Raw genomic sequence first — 13,157 nt, 5'->3', positions numbered from 1 at the left:
TGGTGCTGGAGAAGACTCCTGCGAGTCCCTTGGACTGCAAGGCGTTCAAACCGGTCAGTCCTAGAAGAGATCAACCCCGACTGCTCTTTAGAAGGCCAGATCCTGAAGTTGAAACTCAAATACTTTGGCCACCTAATGAGAAGGAAGGACTCACTGGAGAAGAGCCTAATGCTGGGAAAGATTGAGGGCAATAGAAGAATGGGACGACAGAGAATGAGGTGGCTGGATGGAGTCACTGAAGCAGTAGGCATGAACTTAAATGGACTACAGAAGATGGTAGAGGACAGGAAGACCTGGAGGAACGTTGTCCATGGGATCGCGATGGGTTGGACATGACTTCGCAATTAACAACAATTAACAACAACGATTAGTTGCAGTCAACCAAATGTTTAGTCCAGATTTGGCAATTTTATCTACTTATCAAGCCTTTCCCAAGGACCTAGGATAGGCAGATGATGGCATTATATTTATCATTGCAGTATGTAAGCTGCTCCAAGAAAAGCTGACTTTTGTTAATTGACTGATGGTGATTTTGTCAATGCCCATGGTGTTCAACTGGTACTCCAGATGTTTTGGGATTGCATCCAAGGCACCTATTACTATTTGTGCTATCACTGTTTTCTTTAGCCACAGTTGATTCATTTCTATTTATAGGTCTTTTTCTTTTGTGACTTTATGTGTGCATTGATGTATTAAAATTGCACTTACAGCCCCACAGTCTGGCATTTCACAGATAAAAGAAGTCGCAGGTAGACCAAGGCTTTGCAGAGAGGGTGAGTTAATGGGTGATGCAACAGCAATAGATGGTGGGTCAGGGGAATTCTGAATTTCTGTATCCTCTTCTTTTACAGATGCTTTTTCTTCCTCAGTTTGCTCTTCACCTTCCATCTCCTCATCTTCACCACTTGTCTAAAATTCAAAGACATGCTAGGTGATAGTGGAATAACTGTATAAGAAACTCTGCCTATACAAGGAAATTGTAAAGGATTGAAGTAGCTCACATGTACCTACAGGTAATCTTGACTTACAACAGTTCGTTTTAGCGACGGTTCAAAATTAAGTGACACGTGACCGCTTTTCACACTTATGACCTTTGTAGCATCCCCATGGTCATGTGATCAAAATTCATATGCTTGGCAACTGACTCATATTTATGATGGTTGCCATATCCCAGGTTCATGTGATCACCTTTTTCAACCTTCTGACAAGCAAAGTCAATGAGGAAGCCAGATTCATTTAACAATTGTGTTACTAACTTAATAACTGCAGTGATTCGCTTAACAACTGTGGCAAGAAAAGTTATAAAATGGGGCAAAACTCACTTAACAACTGTCTTGTTTAGCAACATAAATTTTGGGCTCAGTTGTGGACTCAGAGTCAAGAACTACCTGTACTTTGTTTCAAGTCCAACAGGTAGATCTAATATTATTAATTACTAAATAAAGACAAATCTTCTCCAGCTCTGATTTTTTTAAAATCTGTTTTGGAGGTGTGAGAACGGGTTCGAAAACTATATTTAATTAGAGAGAAAATTAATTGACATCATTATTCCTCACAGAATGTATTATTCAGAGTAATTAAATATGGCGAGGTACTTTCAAGTTCCTTTTATTGCTCTAAAACCTCTATGTTATATAGAAAGGTAACTTCTCTGCACTGGAAGAATCAAGGTAAGCTGCTTTATAGGAAATTCAATTTCTTATTCATATATCTTAATACTATTCCAATTGGCAATGGCTCTTAAATAGAATTATTTCATATCAGTTGCTTCCTGATTCTATAAAACTAGAGGTTACAGGTTTCTTCTGGATATATAAGGCAGTCTATCATGCAAGTATGGCTCTCCCAAGAAAATGTTGGGAATTTAGAAACTAGAAGCAGTAACACCAATCTCTATACACAGAAAAGCTCTATACTACTGTGGTGCTTGCTAAGAGCTGCAATCAATATTTTAGAATAAAATAATCTACATTCTTGTAGCATGGACTATATATATATATAAAACTATCTTACTGAAATGTTTCTTCTCACAAGTGAGAGAACTAATAATCAAATATATTAATATCAATATCTGGAGAATGCAATTTTATGTACTTCAAAACTAAAGGAAGTGAGGCTTACTGGGCATTCAGTTTTTACTTCTGCCTGCCGAGTTCTGTGCCGTCGTCCTAAATGCATGATTTTCTTCCACGTATAATAGTATTCAACACACTGCGCGACTGTCTTAGACTTCACCTATAATCATACAATAATTCAGATTCTGCATCAACACATTATCAGCTAACGTACAACATTAATATGCAGCACACTCACTGCAAATAATTCTCAGATATATTCATTAATACTGTATACTTTATCACAATTTCAAAACTTTGAAGCAGTACCAAAAATGTAAACTTGGTTTTGGATCTTACTAAGATGCGTGAGGGTTAAATCATTTTAAACACGGGCAAATTCCTCTTTTGAAACAGATTAAACTTTAAACTTTGACAGAGAGTAAATTGTTGAAAATCAAACAGTGAACTTCAAAGATAAGCAGGAGACTAGAACCCAGTCTTCACAATCTGATATATACAGTATTTCACTCCAATTCATAGAATTAATTTATGATCAAACTGTCATGTGTTTTAAAAATAAGAACAAATTCTTATTTGTTCTAAATTTAAACATACAGACTTTCATTTATAAACCATGCCTGCTGGAATTAGTCTAATGCAGAGATCCCCAACCCCTGGTCCATGGACTGGCACCGGTCCATGGCATGCCAGCAACTGGGCCGTGCAAACAAGCAAAGCCCCATCCACGGGATGCAGGCAGCATGCAAAACCACGGCCCCTCCAGTCCAAGGAAAAACCTTTCTCCATGGAAGTGGTCCCTGGTGCCCAAAAGGTTGCGGGCCACTGGTCTAGCGAATAAATAAGTGGTATCCAGAAGATCAAAAATGCCATGAAAACAAGAGAGAGGAACAGCTCACCACTTTTTGTACAAAAATGAAATCTTTGCCATATGTTGCCAGTGCTTTACTGAACGATTTTCTTTCAAATGGTGTCCACTGGTCTGAACCTGAAGTAAATGGAACAGGTGAGAAGCATTACATTTTTACTATCAAATGAGTGACTTTCTTTCTCAGTGCTCAGCCAACAGCACCTGTCCTGATAAAAGCTCCCATGTGGAACTGGCAGGCTCTCTTTACAAACCTGTTTTAGACTTACCAGCATAATGATAATTGGCTAGAGGATGTGATTTTGCTCTTTTTGGTTTCAAAAGGAGCAGCATCTCCAGAGCAGCCTGCAATATTAACAGAGACAAAGCAAATCAGGATTGTATGTGGTTTGCAATTATTAGAATTATACCTATTCTTTTAATAACAGTTAATACATTTCCAATTTTCCAATGTACTTTGCCTATGATACGCTGCATTTTAAGACTGCAGAGCCCTTGCTGGACTCATTTATGCAGTGACTTGTTGACCTAGGTTGTTTCTTGCTTAAGTTGCAGTCCTTTGAACAGCTTGGAATGGAATGGAACTGGAATTTATTTCTGAGTGAACATAAAACATTAGATATTGTATTAGTTACTAGACATTTGCAGCCATAGACTTTAAAAAAAAACTGGATGTGGGTTTTTAAAATAAAGCACCCTATTAGAAATTATTCAGAAGTTGCACTAAAGAAAGAAAAATCTCATTAATGGCAAGGGAGACTATTTCACAATTAGTTATTCAAACATTTTCTTTCTGTCCAATTACTTCACGAAATCTGTTACTATTTTTAACATGTTCTGTAACCTACCATAATATTCCCTTTAGCTTCAAAGAGAGAATGCAAACCATATTCTATGTTGGTTCCTCCACCAGTTAATATGCTCGAGCAGCACATATTTAAGAGATTGGTCACTGTAATAAGAAAACAAAATTAATTTTGTTAAACAATTCAGCTGCTGAGTGCAGCAACATTAAGAAAAATGCATAAAGCCAATGTAAAGACTAATTCTAACAAGTATGAGTTCCTATTTTAATACAGCTGGGGCACAATAGGAGGTAGTTTATTTTAATTACTTGCTGAGATTTCTCCTCCTCCAGATGTGATTGTTTTTCTATTCTTTTGAAATTTTCCCTGTGGTGGTTTTTAATTTGCTTTGTTGTTGGGGGGAGGTGGGGAGGTGCGTGAAGGACACTTTTCCATTGAATATCACCCTGAAGTTTACAGGTTGTCCATGCATTGCAATCTGAAAATGGGAAGGGTTCCCTTTGAATGTTGCCCCCTGGATTTAATGTAAGCATGGAAAGCCAAAACATTCACACACTCCACTTAATCACCTCAAATGCAGAAATACACATCCTTGGAACAGCATTAATCGGCTTAAAAGGGGTAGATGAACATATGTGGAAAATATTACTTTTTAAAAATAAAAACAAAATCAGGTAATGGTGAAATAGATCAAGTATCAAAATAGCAGAAGATTGAACAAGATGTAAAAGAAGTTATAAGTTCCTTGTTTACACCGGTGCTTCCCAACTTGCAGCAAAGGGCAATTAAATAAAGGTACATCTGTTGGAAAGACACCCAGTTGGAAAAAGAATGGGGAGGTAGGGCAGCTAGTTTCAACTGTTGGCTGTCATGTAGGAGGCAGACAGAATGGTTCAGAATTGTTCCAGAAGATAGGACAGAAAATCCCAAAGGATTACAAGAAAGCAGATTTTGGCAAGAATCAGAAAATATTTCCTAATGATTAGTGCAGTCATGATTGCCTCCCATGGGCCATTTTCAGACTGGGCAGCACAGGCATTCTGAGTTTTAGATGGATGGAAAGATCAAGAACCAATCTGGGTTGGTCACCGGGACCAGAGGTTTAGTCTTCTGAGCTTTCAGACTTATGCTGGATATGAAACACATTCCTCATTGAAATTGTGAAGTCTCCTTTGTTGGAGATGTTTAAACAAAAGATGAATGGTCACCTGCCAGGGATGTTCTGGTGTTGGATTTCTGCACTGAGGACTGATGATTCTCAGCTCCCTTCTTATATAGTATGATTTTAAGATTAAGTACCAGTTTAGGAAAGCAATTAATTGTCACACTACAAATCAGCCAAGTCGAATGATAAACCAAGAAAGCATACATAGTAGAAATGTGCAGTTTGTGAAGTAGATTTGTGTATGAAGGCAAGAGGATAAGAGAGTCATATTCCTAAGCCAGAAGAGCTAAAATGGAACCTGGAAGCTTTCTGAAGCATTTGTAATAATTTTAAAGCAAGGATGCAGACCTCACAAATAAAAAACCCACACACATTTTGTGCACTGCTATATAATTATGAATTCTATTGTCCTGTGGTATATCAGTTTTTAAAAATACATACAGTTAACTTAATTATCAGGGAACCAATACATTTATATTAAAATGAAAAAGAAGGTCAAGCAAATAAAGTCTGTTGTTTTCTCACACAGTTCTTAAAACAGGCTAAAGGGGAAATTAGCATTTTTGTGATTTATACCACTTCAAGAGATCTGTAAGAGATTCTTTTTCTTTTTGTACCTTCTTTTTATTTATTCCTATGTATTTCTCTGTATGTATGAATATGTACACAACAGCATGTGTGAAAATGAGTGTTAATTCCCATTACAAAATATTGCAAGGGATGTAGATGTAAAGACTTCAAGAAAACTGTATAGAAATTATTTCACAGAACTTATTTCTTAGTGAATAGAGTCTTTTGAAGAAAACTAATTTATGGAGTACAAGGACAGCCCAATGAAGAATTTACATAAACAATGTAGGATTCAATGTACAATGGAGATTTTTATGTTATATTATGTGTCAGGTCCAAGTATCCAAGGGTCTTTTCTGTTTGAGATGGATCTAACAGAAACTTGTTTCTAAAGCAAATGGATAAATAAACCATTTTTCCTTGATTCTCTTTCCTCCTCTGGTGTCTGACATTAACCACCAGAAATTATGAGTGTAGGAGGAGATCAGAGTAAACTGTTATTTTCTCCCATTCTTTAACAGTAGAATCTACTGAACATAGACTTGATTCAAGTCTGTTTTTTGCAGTAAAGTACGAAGAAAATCTAAAAATCTAAAATTTTAAAACGAAGAGACAGCAATTCTGAAAATACTCATTTTTTTATTTCAAACTATGAGTTGGGATTAATCCCTATTAACTACCCAAAGTAATCTTGGTGAGTCGGTGGAGATATATATAAAACATAGCAAAGCAAAAATTCACTCTTGTAGGTAGTATAAAAATATAGTACCTCTTTGTTCAAATGTTTTGTCCTCCAGTTCTGGCCATGGTTTCCAAACTAAAGTTGCTTTGTGATCCTCCTTTTCCACCAATGCTATATCTTTAAGTTCAGGGATATTTGCCTGGAAACTTGAGCCAATGTTGATACACCTCAAAGAAATAAAAATATTTAAAGCATTAAAAATGGAAGTCTACTGCAGAGCCTTCCTAAGTCTTCCTCCTCAGAGAAGCCTAAAGAGAAGGACTTAGGAAGAAAATAATGGCAGGGAAAAAATGTCACTTGTATAGCAAAAAACACATTAAGGCAGAAAGCAGAAGTGAAGCAGAAACTTCATATAAAGTGGTTTGTTTCCTTACAGAATCAAGCTGAATAGACGACATACTGTGTTCTTCATCAAAACCATCCAAAAAGGATCCAGGAAAACAGTCTGTCAAGGGCATCACCTTCTGATCGTGAATGAACAATATGACTTATTTGAAGGACCACCTCTTCCTGATTACATTTACCTGCCCCATTAAGTCTGGCAGGAGAAATGTTGTAGGTCCCATGTACAAAAGAGTTCCATCTGACAGGTCCTAAGAGATGAGGCTGTTTGCCATGGTATCTGCCCTCTGGAACAACCAATTGCTGTAGTGGCACAGTGGTTAGAATGCAGTATTGCAGGCTGACTCTGCGGGCTCAAGGTTGACTCAGCCTTCCATCCTTCTGAGGTCAGTAAAATGAGGACCCAGAGCCAGGTTGAGCTCTCATTTCCCAATATGCCACTGATGACCAACATCTGAGGTCATAGTTCATGGTTTAATTCAGGACTGCACTTTTATAATACTTAAATATGTTGCTCTGAAAACCATTTAAAAGTAACTACCAATGTAACAAGTTGAGCATAAACAAGATAAGAGGTCTTGATGCACATGCAGGAATACCTGAAAGACTCACAGGAATGATTTATATCTCAACCATTTTTTAAAAAGAAACACACACTCTCCCCCTCCCCAACCAAAACATTTGTGTTGCATGGATATTACATCTCTCTACAAAAGACTTACGGTTCAATATCAATAGTCTGTTCTCCAGGTCTTGGGGTCACAGGAACACTGTTTCCAGCAATACTATCTGCAAGAAAAATGATAATATAATTTTCAGCAGGTTTCCTTTTCTGTCTTTGCTAACTAACCAGGTTTCTGAAATCTGCCTTCTTTCTTTACAGAAAACAACATTATATCTAAATAAAGAATATTTCTCATCCTAATAATAGAGCACCCATTTATATACAGTTGACCTTTCGGCACCGTTTTGAAAGAAATGTCATCAGGTCATAAGAAAACTGCTCTAATGAAGGTATTTGTCAATCAAATACCCTCCAAATATGTGGAGTCAAGGCCTGGCTAGGGATACTGTGACTTTTCCTCCATAACTGGAAAGGGTTGGGAGTTTGGAAGGTCACTCTGGGGAGCCAGTACCAATCCAAAAAGACTACGTTATTAAACAGACCAACAGATCATATAAAATCTACTTTTTACATTTAATTGTACCTTTACATACTGTATGCTTTCCACACTGTTTTGAAAACAATTACTAACAGGATCCTCGCATGGTATGCTACTTTGTAAGACTATTTCCTTTTACACTCCCAAGACAATTATTCAAGAGTGCAAGCAAATTTTTTGTATCTGCAGTGATGAAATTAAAAAAAAATGTTTCCATGTGGTGTAGCAATGCTGTCAAATTTGCTAGTTTCAAGGACATGGTTCTTTGCATCAACAGATTCCAGTAAAAATGGAAAGTCCACGGTGTTGAAAAAGTAACTTAATTACCTACCATTCCATTTATGACCTTCACAGGTCTGTAAAGCAAAGCAAAGCAAAGCTAAAGTAAGTTTATAAGTACAGTCACAGTTTCACTGAGCAACCACTTTGCTTAATGACTGAATTGTGGTCACTAAACAAGGACCGCTATGACTGGAATTTCTGGGCCACATTTTAGAGATAAAGGAAGTAGCTCAAATCAGCATACATTGATTCTCTGCATTTCTTCTTGAACCCATCTGAAACAAAGTAATTATATCTAGATGTGCAGGAACACTATAAGTACAAACAGAATAAATTTAAGCCAACATTATCATCATTCACGAGTGAATAAAACTGTTAGTTCTTATGTGACCAACATCTATACTACAATACAACATACTTACTAGATTGACAGAGGAGAATCCGGGGAGTGGGTGTCAGAGGAGTAAGGGGCAGCTGGGGATGAGATATACCATGAGAAGATATGATGACGCTGCTGAAGAGTCCAGATCCTTGCCGTATGGGGCTAAGCATAGGAGGTGGTGTATAAGGTGGGGGATTATGAGTCCTGTCAATTAGAAGGTCTCCTAAGACACGAGGAGAGCGAAGTTGGCTTTGGTACAGAGTAGCCCCTAAGAGAGATGCACTGAGACTGAAGGAGGGAGGTGGTATGAAGAGTGGTTCGGGTCTGTGACGGTATTTTTTCTTGTCTTGAAAAGGTTTGATATTTTCTTCAGAGTTGGTGATACTTTGGTGGTGCTTTCTATTGTGATCCTGAAAATACAAAAGTTGTTATTTTAATAGTGAGTGTATTCAATCATACAATTTTTCAGTGAAACGTGAAAACGTGGACTAAACAATGAATCTTTCAAGATTCAACTTACAGGTGCTGTATTCTGACTTCAACAGAGCAATACATCTACTCGTTTTACTATTGGGAATCGGGCTTAAAGAGGAATTTGGGAATTAAATTAATTCCTCTCATGACAGTCTGCCAGCATTTTAAGATCCTTTGGAGAGGACTTTTTTATGCCAGAACTGTATGAAGACCAGTGACGGGAACAAAGACCTTCGAGAATGGCTTTATCTTCATGATGGAACTTCCTGACTCAAAAGACTAGATTGCTTAACTTTTAAATAGCCGTCTTTAAGTTGCTATTTACTAAGGGAGGCATTGATAGGAATGTCACATTTATTTATTTTCACTGCTGCATTTTAATCCTTGCCCCTCTTTTTAATGAATCCACCATGAAAACCTTTAATAATTTTGGATTAGGAATTTTGGATTAGGAATCTACATCCCGACCTAACTATGGATGATTTAAGGCAATCTCTTTCTCTCAGACCCAACTAGCACCATAAGATTACAAAGATAAAATAAGGAGTGATCCTACATCTTAGCAGAAGGCAGGATACAACAGTAGTAAATAAATAAAATATAATAACATTCCTCCCATCTTGTCCTAGTTTTTTCATGATATATTGAGGGAGTGATTTTTTCAGTTGGTGAGACACATTCACCAAATTAAACTTAGCATGGACAGTGGTAAACCAGAGACCTTTCTGCTGACCTGGGATCCACTCTTTGGGTACATCAGCACAGCCTGAAAAATATAAAACTATTATTAAACTTGTACAGCTTCATCCCCTGGTTTAGTTTTGTAATAAACTTTCATTATTAAAAGTAGTCAGGCCTTTCTTACTGATGCATGACTTCCTGTATTTACATTTATGTCACTTTTTAAAAATAAGTGCTGCAGATTTTGCTTCCTGTTTATTTTGTTAATAGACTGCAATTATTTTTTTTACTATTACCCATATTTTAGTTGTTGTGAAATTGTATTTCTAAAACTCTTTACACATAAAAAATAAAACAACAAATTTACAGGGTGATTGGACAAAGGCACCATTTAATTTTCAAGAAATAATGATCAATCATTATTTAAGTGAAGTATGATCCAGAAAATCTGTTAAAAAGTTGTCCTACAATTTTAAAAGCAGTTGCATTAGGAAGTCAGACGTTGGCCTAATGGAATCTAATACTGGGGAGGAGTTGCTCCTTCTCAGATCATTCCCCACAACTGTCCTTTCCTGGAGTGCATGCTCAATTTTCTTAGGAAAGTAGTGCAAAAGGACCTTCCCCTTACAGGTGTCTTTCCAAACTACTCTCTGAAGCTGCTATTCAATTACATAACAAAAAAAGGAGAGAACCAATGCACTGGAGATCTGGTAAACACTCGCCAGGGTAAACACTTCTAGGAAGGGCAGAGAATTTAAAGACCCTCTGCTGTCTGTTCCTAGTGTTTCAGACTGCACTTCCCCGTCGGTTTCCCAAAGAAGAATTATGAAGAAAAAAACCCGCAATGGTAGACAAGATCACGCATTATTATTTCTGCTTCTGTGAGATTATTTAATTGTTCTTCTGGATTCAATAAAACTGTACTGCTTTCTAATCTAGAAAAGACTATGCTTAAGGCAGGATGGAATGAATGATGTAATTCTGGATAAACTTGTGTGATATCAGAACCAAGCTATCAGAACGAAGTCCATGCACAAGAGGGTCTTTACCAATAAAGATAAGCCCTTTATGGGCAATTACTAATATGAAATTTCCATAATCCCTCAGAGTACCCAAATGGAAATTTTAAACTGGCAGCTGACTGGCATGGGAGATCCAAGGCAAAGGTCAGGGCTGCTTAAGTTTCACCATCTTAAGTAGCAAATGCTGGACTTGCATGCCTCATGACACAAATTTTAAACTTAAGACAGCAGACAGTTGTAACTGTAATTTATTGAAGAAAAAGTGATGCTTATCTGAGGAAAAGAAAGCATCAGTCTCAAGCCTTTTACAATACTTATTCTCTGGAAACAATCTCTGGCAAAATACATGGGCGCACGGGCATGCACACAAACACACAAGTAGACCAATTTCAAGAAGAAAACAAACTGGCTCTCAGCCAGCTGCAACAGTAAAATAAGCAAGCACAAAGAACATTAAAGATAACAAATCCCTTTGTTGTTTTCTATTGTGTTTGAAAAATTTGGACCATTATAGAAGAATAATTAACACTGACTTTGAAATAATTGGAGAAGTCCTTAAGCATTGGTGTAACGCAGGGGTAGTCAACCTTGGCTCTTTTATGACTCGTGGACTTCAACTCCCAGAATTCCTGAGCCAGCTTAGCTGGCTCAGGAATTCTGGGAGTTGAAGTCCACGAGTCATAAAAGAGCCAAGGTTGACTACCCCTGGTGTAACGCAAAGGGATTTATTAGGCTCCTATGGCAGTTAGTGGCAAGAAGAGAACACTCACAGAAGAGGTACTTGGGCTGATGGCGTTAGGGGAATGTGCAGGAGAACAGATCATCCTCACAAGGACAGGCATCTCATCATCTGAGACAGGCTTGTCTTTGACCGGGGCACAGCCATCTCTGGCCTGCTTGTTGGGCTCAGGCGACAGAACCTTTACAGGGACAGACACAGGCATGACGATAGGCGCAAAGCTATCCGCTTCAGAGGGCAGCTGTTCCTGCTGGTGCTGCTGTGGCAGGTTCTCCCCATCCTCCTGTACAGACAATTAAAGGCTTTCACCCACAACTTCAAATGCCTGGATGGATCACTAGAATACTTATAGGCAGCATGAACATCAGGGAATTTTAGGGCATTTTAAAAGACCCATTTTAAAAGAACTATTATCAGGGATTAGAGTAATTTCCTGCTACCTTGGAATAAATGAGTCAGTCTCAAGTATTGTTGCTGCAAAAAATTTAACATGATTCCTCCTTTAGAAAACATATCCTCACTGGAAACCTGTGTCCAAAAGGAACACAAGAAAACTGGGCAGAAAGAAACAGAAAAAACAAAGTTGTATTGAAAAAATTCTTGTACTTAAAAACTGTTCGACCAATAAAGAGGATATTGAAGTATACTCAGTGAGGAACCCTGTTCAACTGGAGGTCAGCCAAAGCCTATGCCCAGATGTAGTTCTTTTCTTATATATAACATCAGTTAACAGATCAACAACAATGGAGAATTAATACACTTGGAACAAAGCTGGAAAAAGACATTTTTTTTTGACAATAGCAAGCTTGAGAATATTTTTTTAAAGAAAGACATAGTTAAGCAAGCAGCAAATTTTACAAAAGGGGATGACCAAATATTCAAAAAGAAATACACAAGCAGTGATACCTGTCTGAAGATAGGAGATGCCCGTATCCCTCCATGAGACCTCATGTGACCATTTAGAGCTGGTAAACTTTTAAACTCTTTGAAACATACAGAGCATGTCAGTTTGCTCTTTGATTCAGGTCTTTCAATATATGTTTCTTTATCACAAGCATTGCTGTTACAAGAGACAGAGAACAAGATGCTGATTTAGAAAGAATGCTCCTAGATACATTATAATTAATATACACACAACAGGGGGGAAAAGAACTCTGAAACCTCAGCAGCATTTGATGCATGATCAAATGGTTGAATCCAATAAAATGCCAAAACAAAATAATCACAATTCATTCAGCCATCCCCTAATTCTTACAGTTCTTGCTGTCACATATTATACTAAAACCATTACTGGAAGTATTTTCTGGAAGGGCTCAATAACTATTAAGAAGATCAAGTTTCACTTCTGCAGAAATGTACTATTGCCTTTGCTGAAAAGTCAACAAAACCAAAGTTAAGGTAAATGGATATACAAACAGGACTTTAATTTATTACAGGTATAAATATTGAAAGAATATCAGGTTAAATATTCAGAGCAGTGTTCTCAAAACGCAGAGAAGACACAACAAGATTAAAGTTTTATCCTTGGGAAATAATTCCCACTAAGAGAGATACTGGAGTAATTATAAACAGGATCATATTGAAAATATAGGAACACTCTTCATGTATTACTCAGTCCATCAGAATAGGTGGCTTCTGTGAAAGGTGCCAGATAGGCTTTGACCTAGAATACTTAAATGATTAGATATAGAACAAACCTGACTTCCGGTGGGACGGCACGCCGATGGCGGCTCTTTTGGAGCCGTCCGCTTGGGAAGGCGTCAGAGCCAGCCTGAACAGCGGACATCAGCTGTTCAGCGGCTTGGAACCTTGTGCCCCGGGAGAAGGGGTCGAGGTGAGTACTCCC

General features: G+C 37.7%; 1 protein-coding gene across 1 annotated transcript in view; it reads right to left on the bottom strand.

The window, feature by feature from the left end:
- Positions 1-13,157, bottom strand: part of TRERF1 (transcriptional regulating factor 1) — a 20,591-nt gene that overhangs the window by 3,613 nt on the left and 3,821 nt on the right. The window contains exons 3-13 of the mRNA XM_029283926.1: positions 12,218-12,371; positions 11,343-11,594; positions 9,591-9,635; positions 8,436-8,805; positions 7,291-7,357; positions 6,254-6,393; positions 3,792-3,895; positions 3,213-3,288; positions 2,975-3,063; positions 2,122-2,235; positions 709-909 (exon numbers count right to left, since the gene is read on the bottom strand). Coding sequence (XP_029139759.1) covers positions 709-909; positions 2,122-2,235; positions 2,975-3,063; positions 3,213-3,288; positions 3,792-3,895; positions 6,254-6,393; positions 7,291-7,357; positions 8,436-8,805; positions 9,591-9,635; positions 11,343-11,594; positions 12,218-12,371 — 1,612 coding nt within the window. The remainder of the gene's footprint in view (positions 1-708; positions 910-2,121; positions 2,236-2,974; positions 3,064-3,212; positions 3,289-3,791; positions 3,896-6,253; positions 6,394-7,290; positions 7,358-8,435; positions 8,806-9,590; positions 9,636-11,342; positions 11,595-12,217; positions 12,372-13,157) is intronic.

The sequence above is a fragment of the Protobothrops mucrosquamatus genome, unplaced genomic scaffold (genome assembly GCF_001527695.2).
Source record: "Protobothrops mucrosquamatus isolate PMUCROS unplaced genomic scaffold, P.Mucros_1.0 scaffold285, whole genome shotgun sequence".
NCBI lineage: Eukaryota > Metazoa > Chordata > Lepidosauria > Squamata > Viperidae > Protobothrops > Protobothrops mucrosquamatus.
The sequence above is the reverse complement of the archived record's forward strand: the minus strand, read 5'-3'. Positions and strand labels throughout refer to the sequence as shown.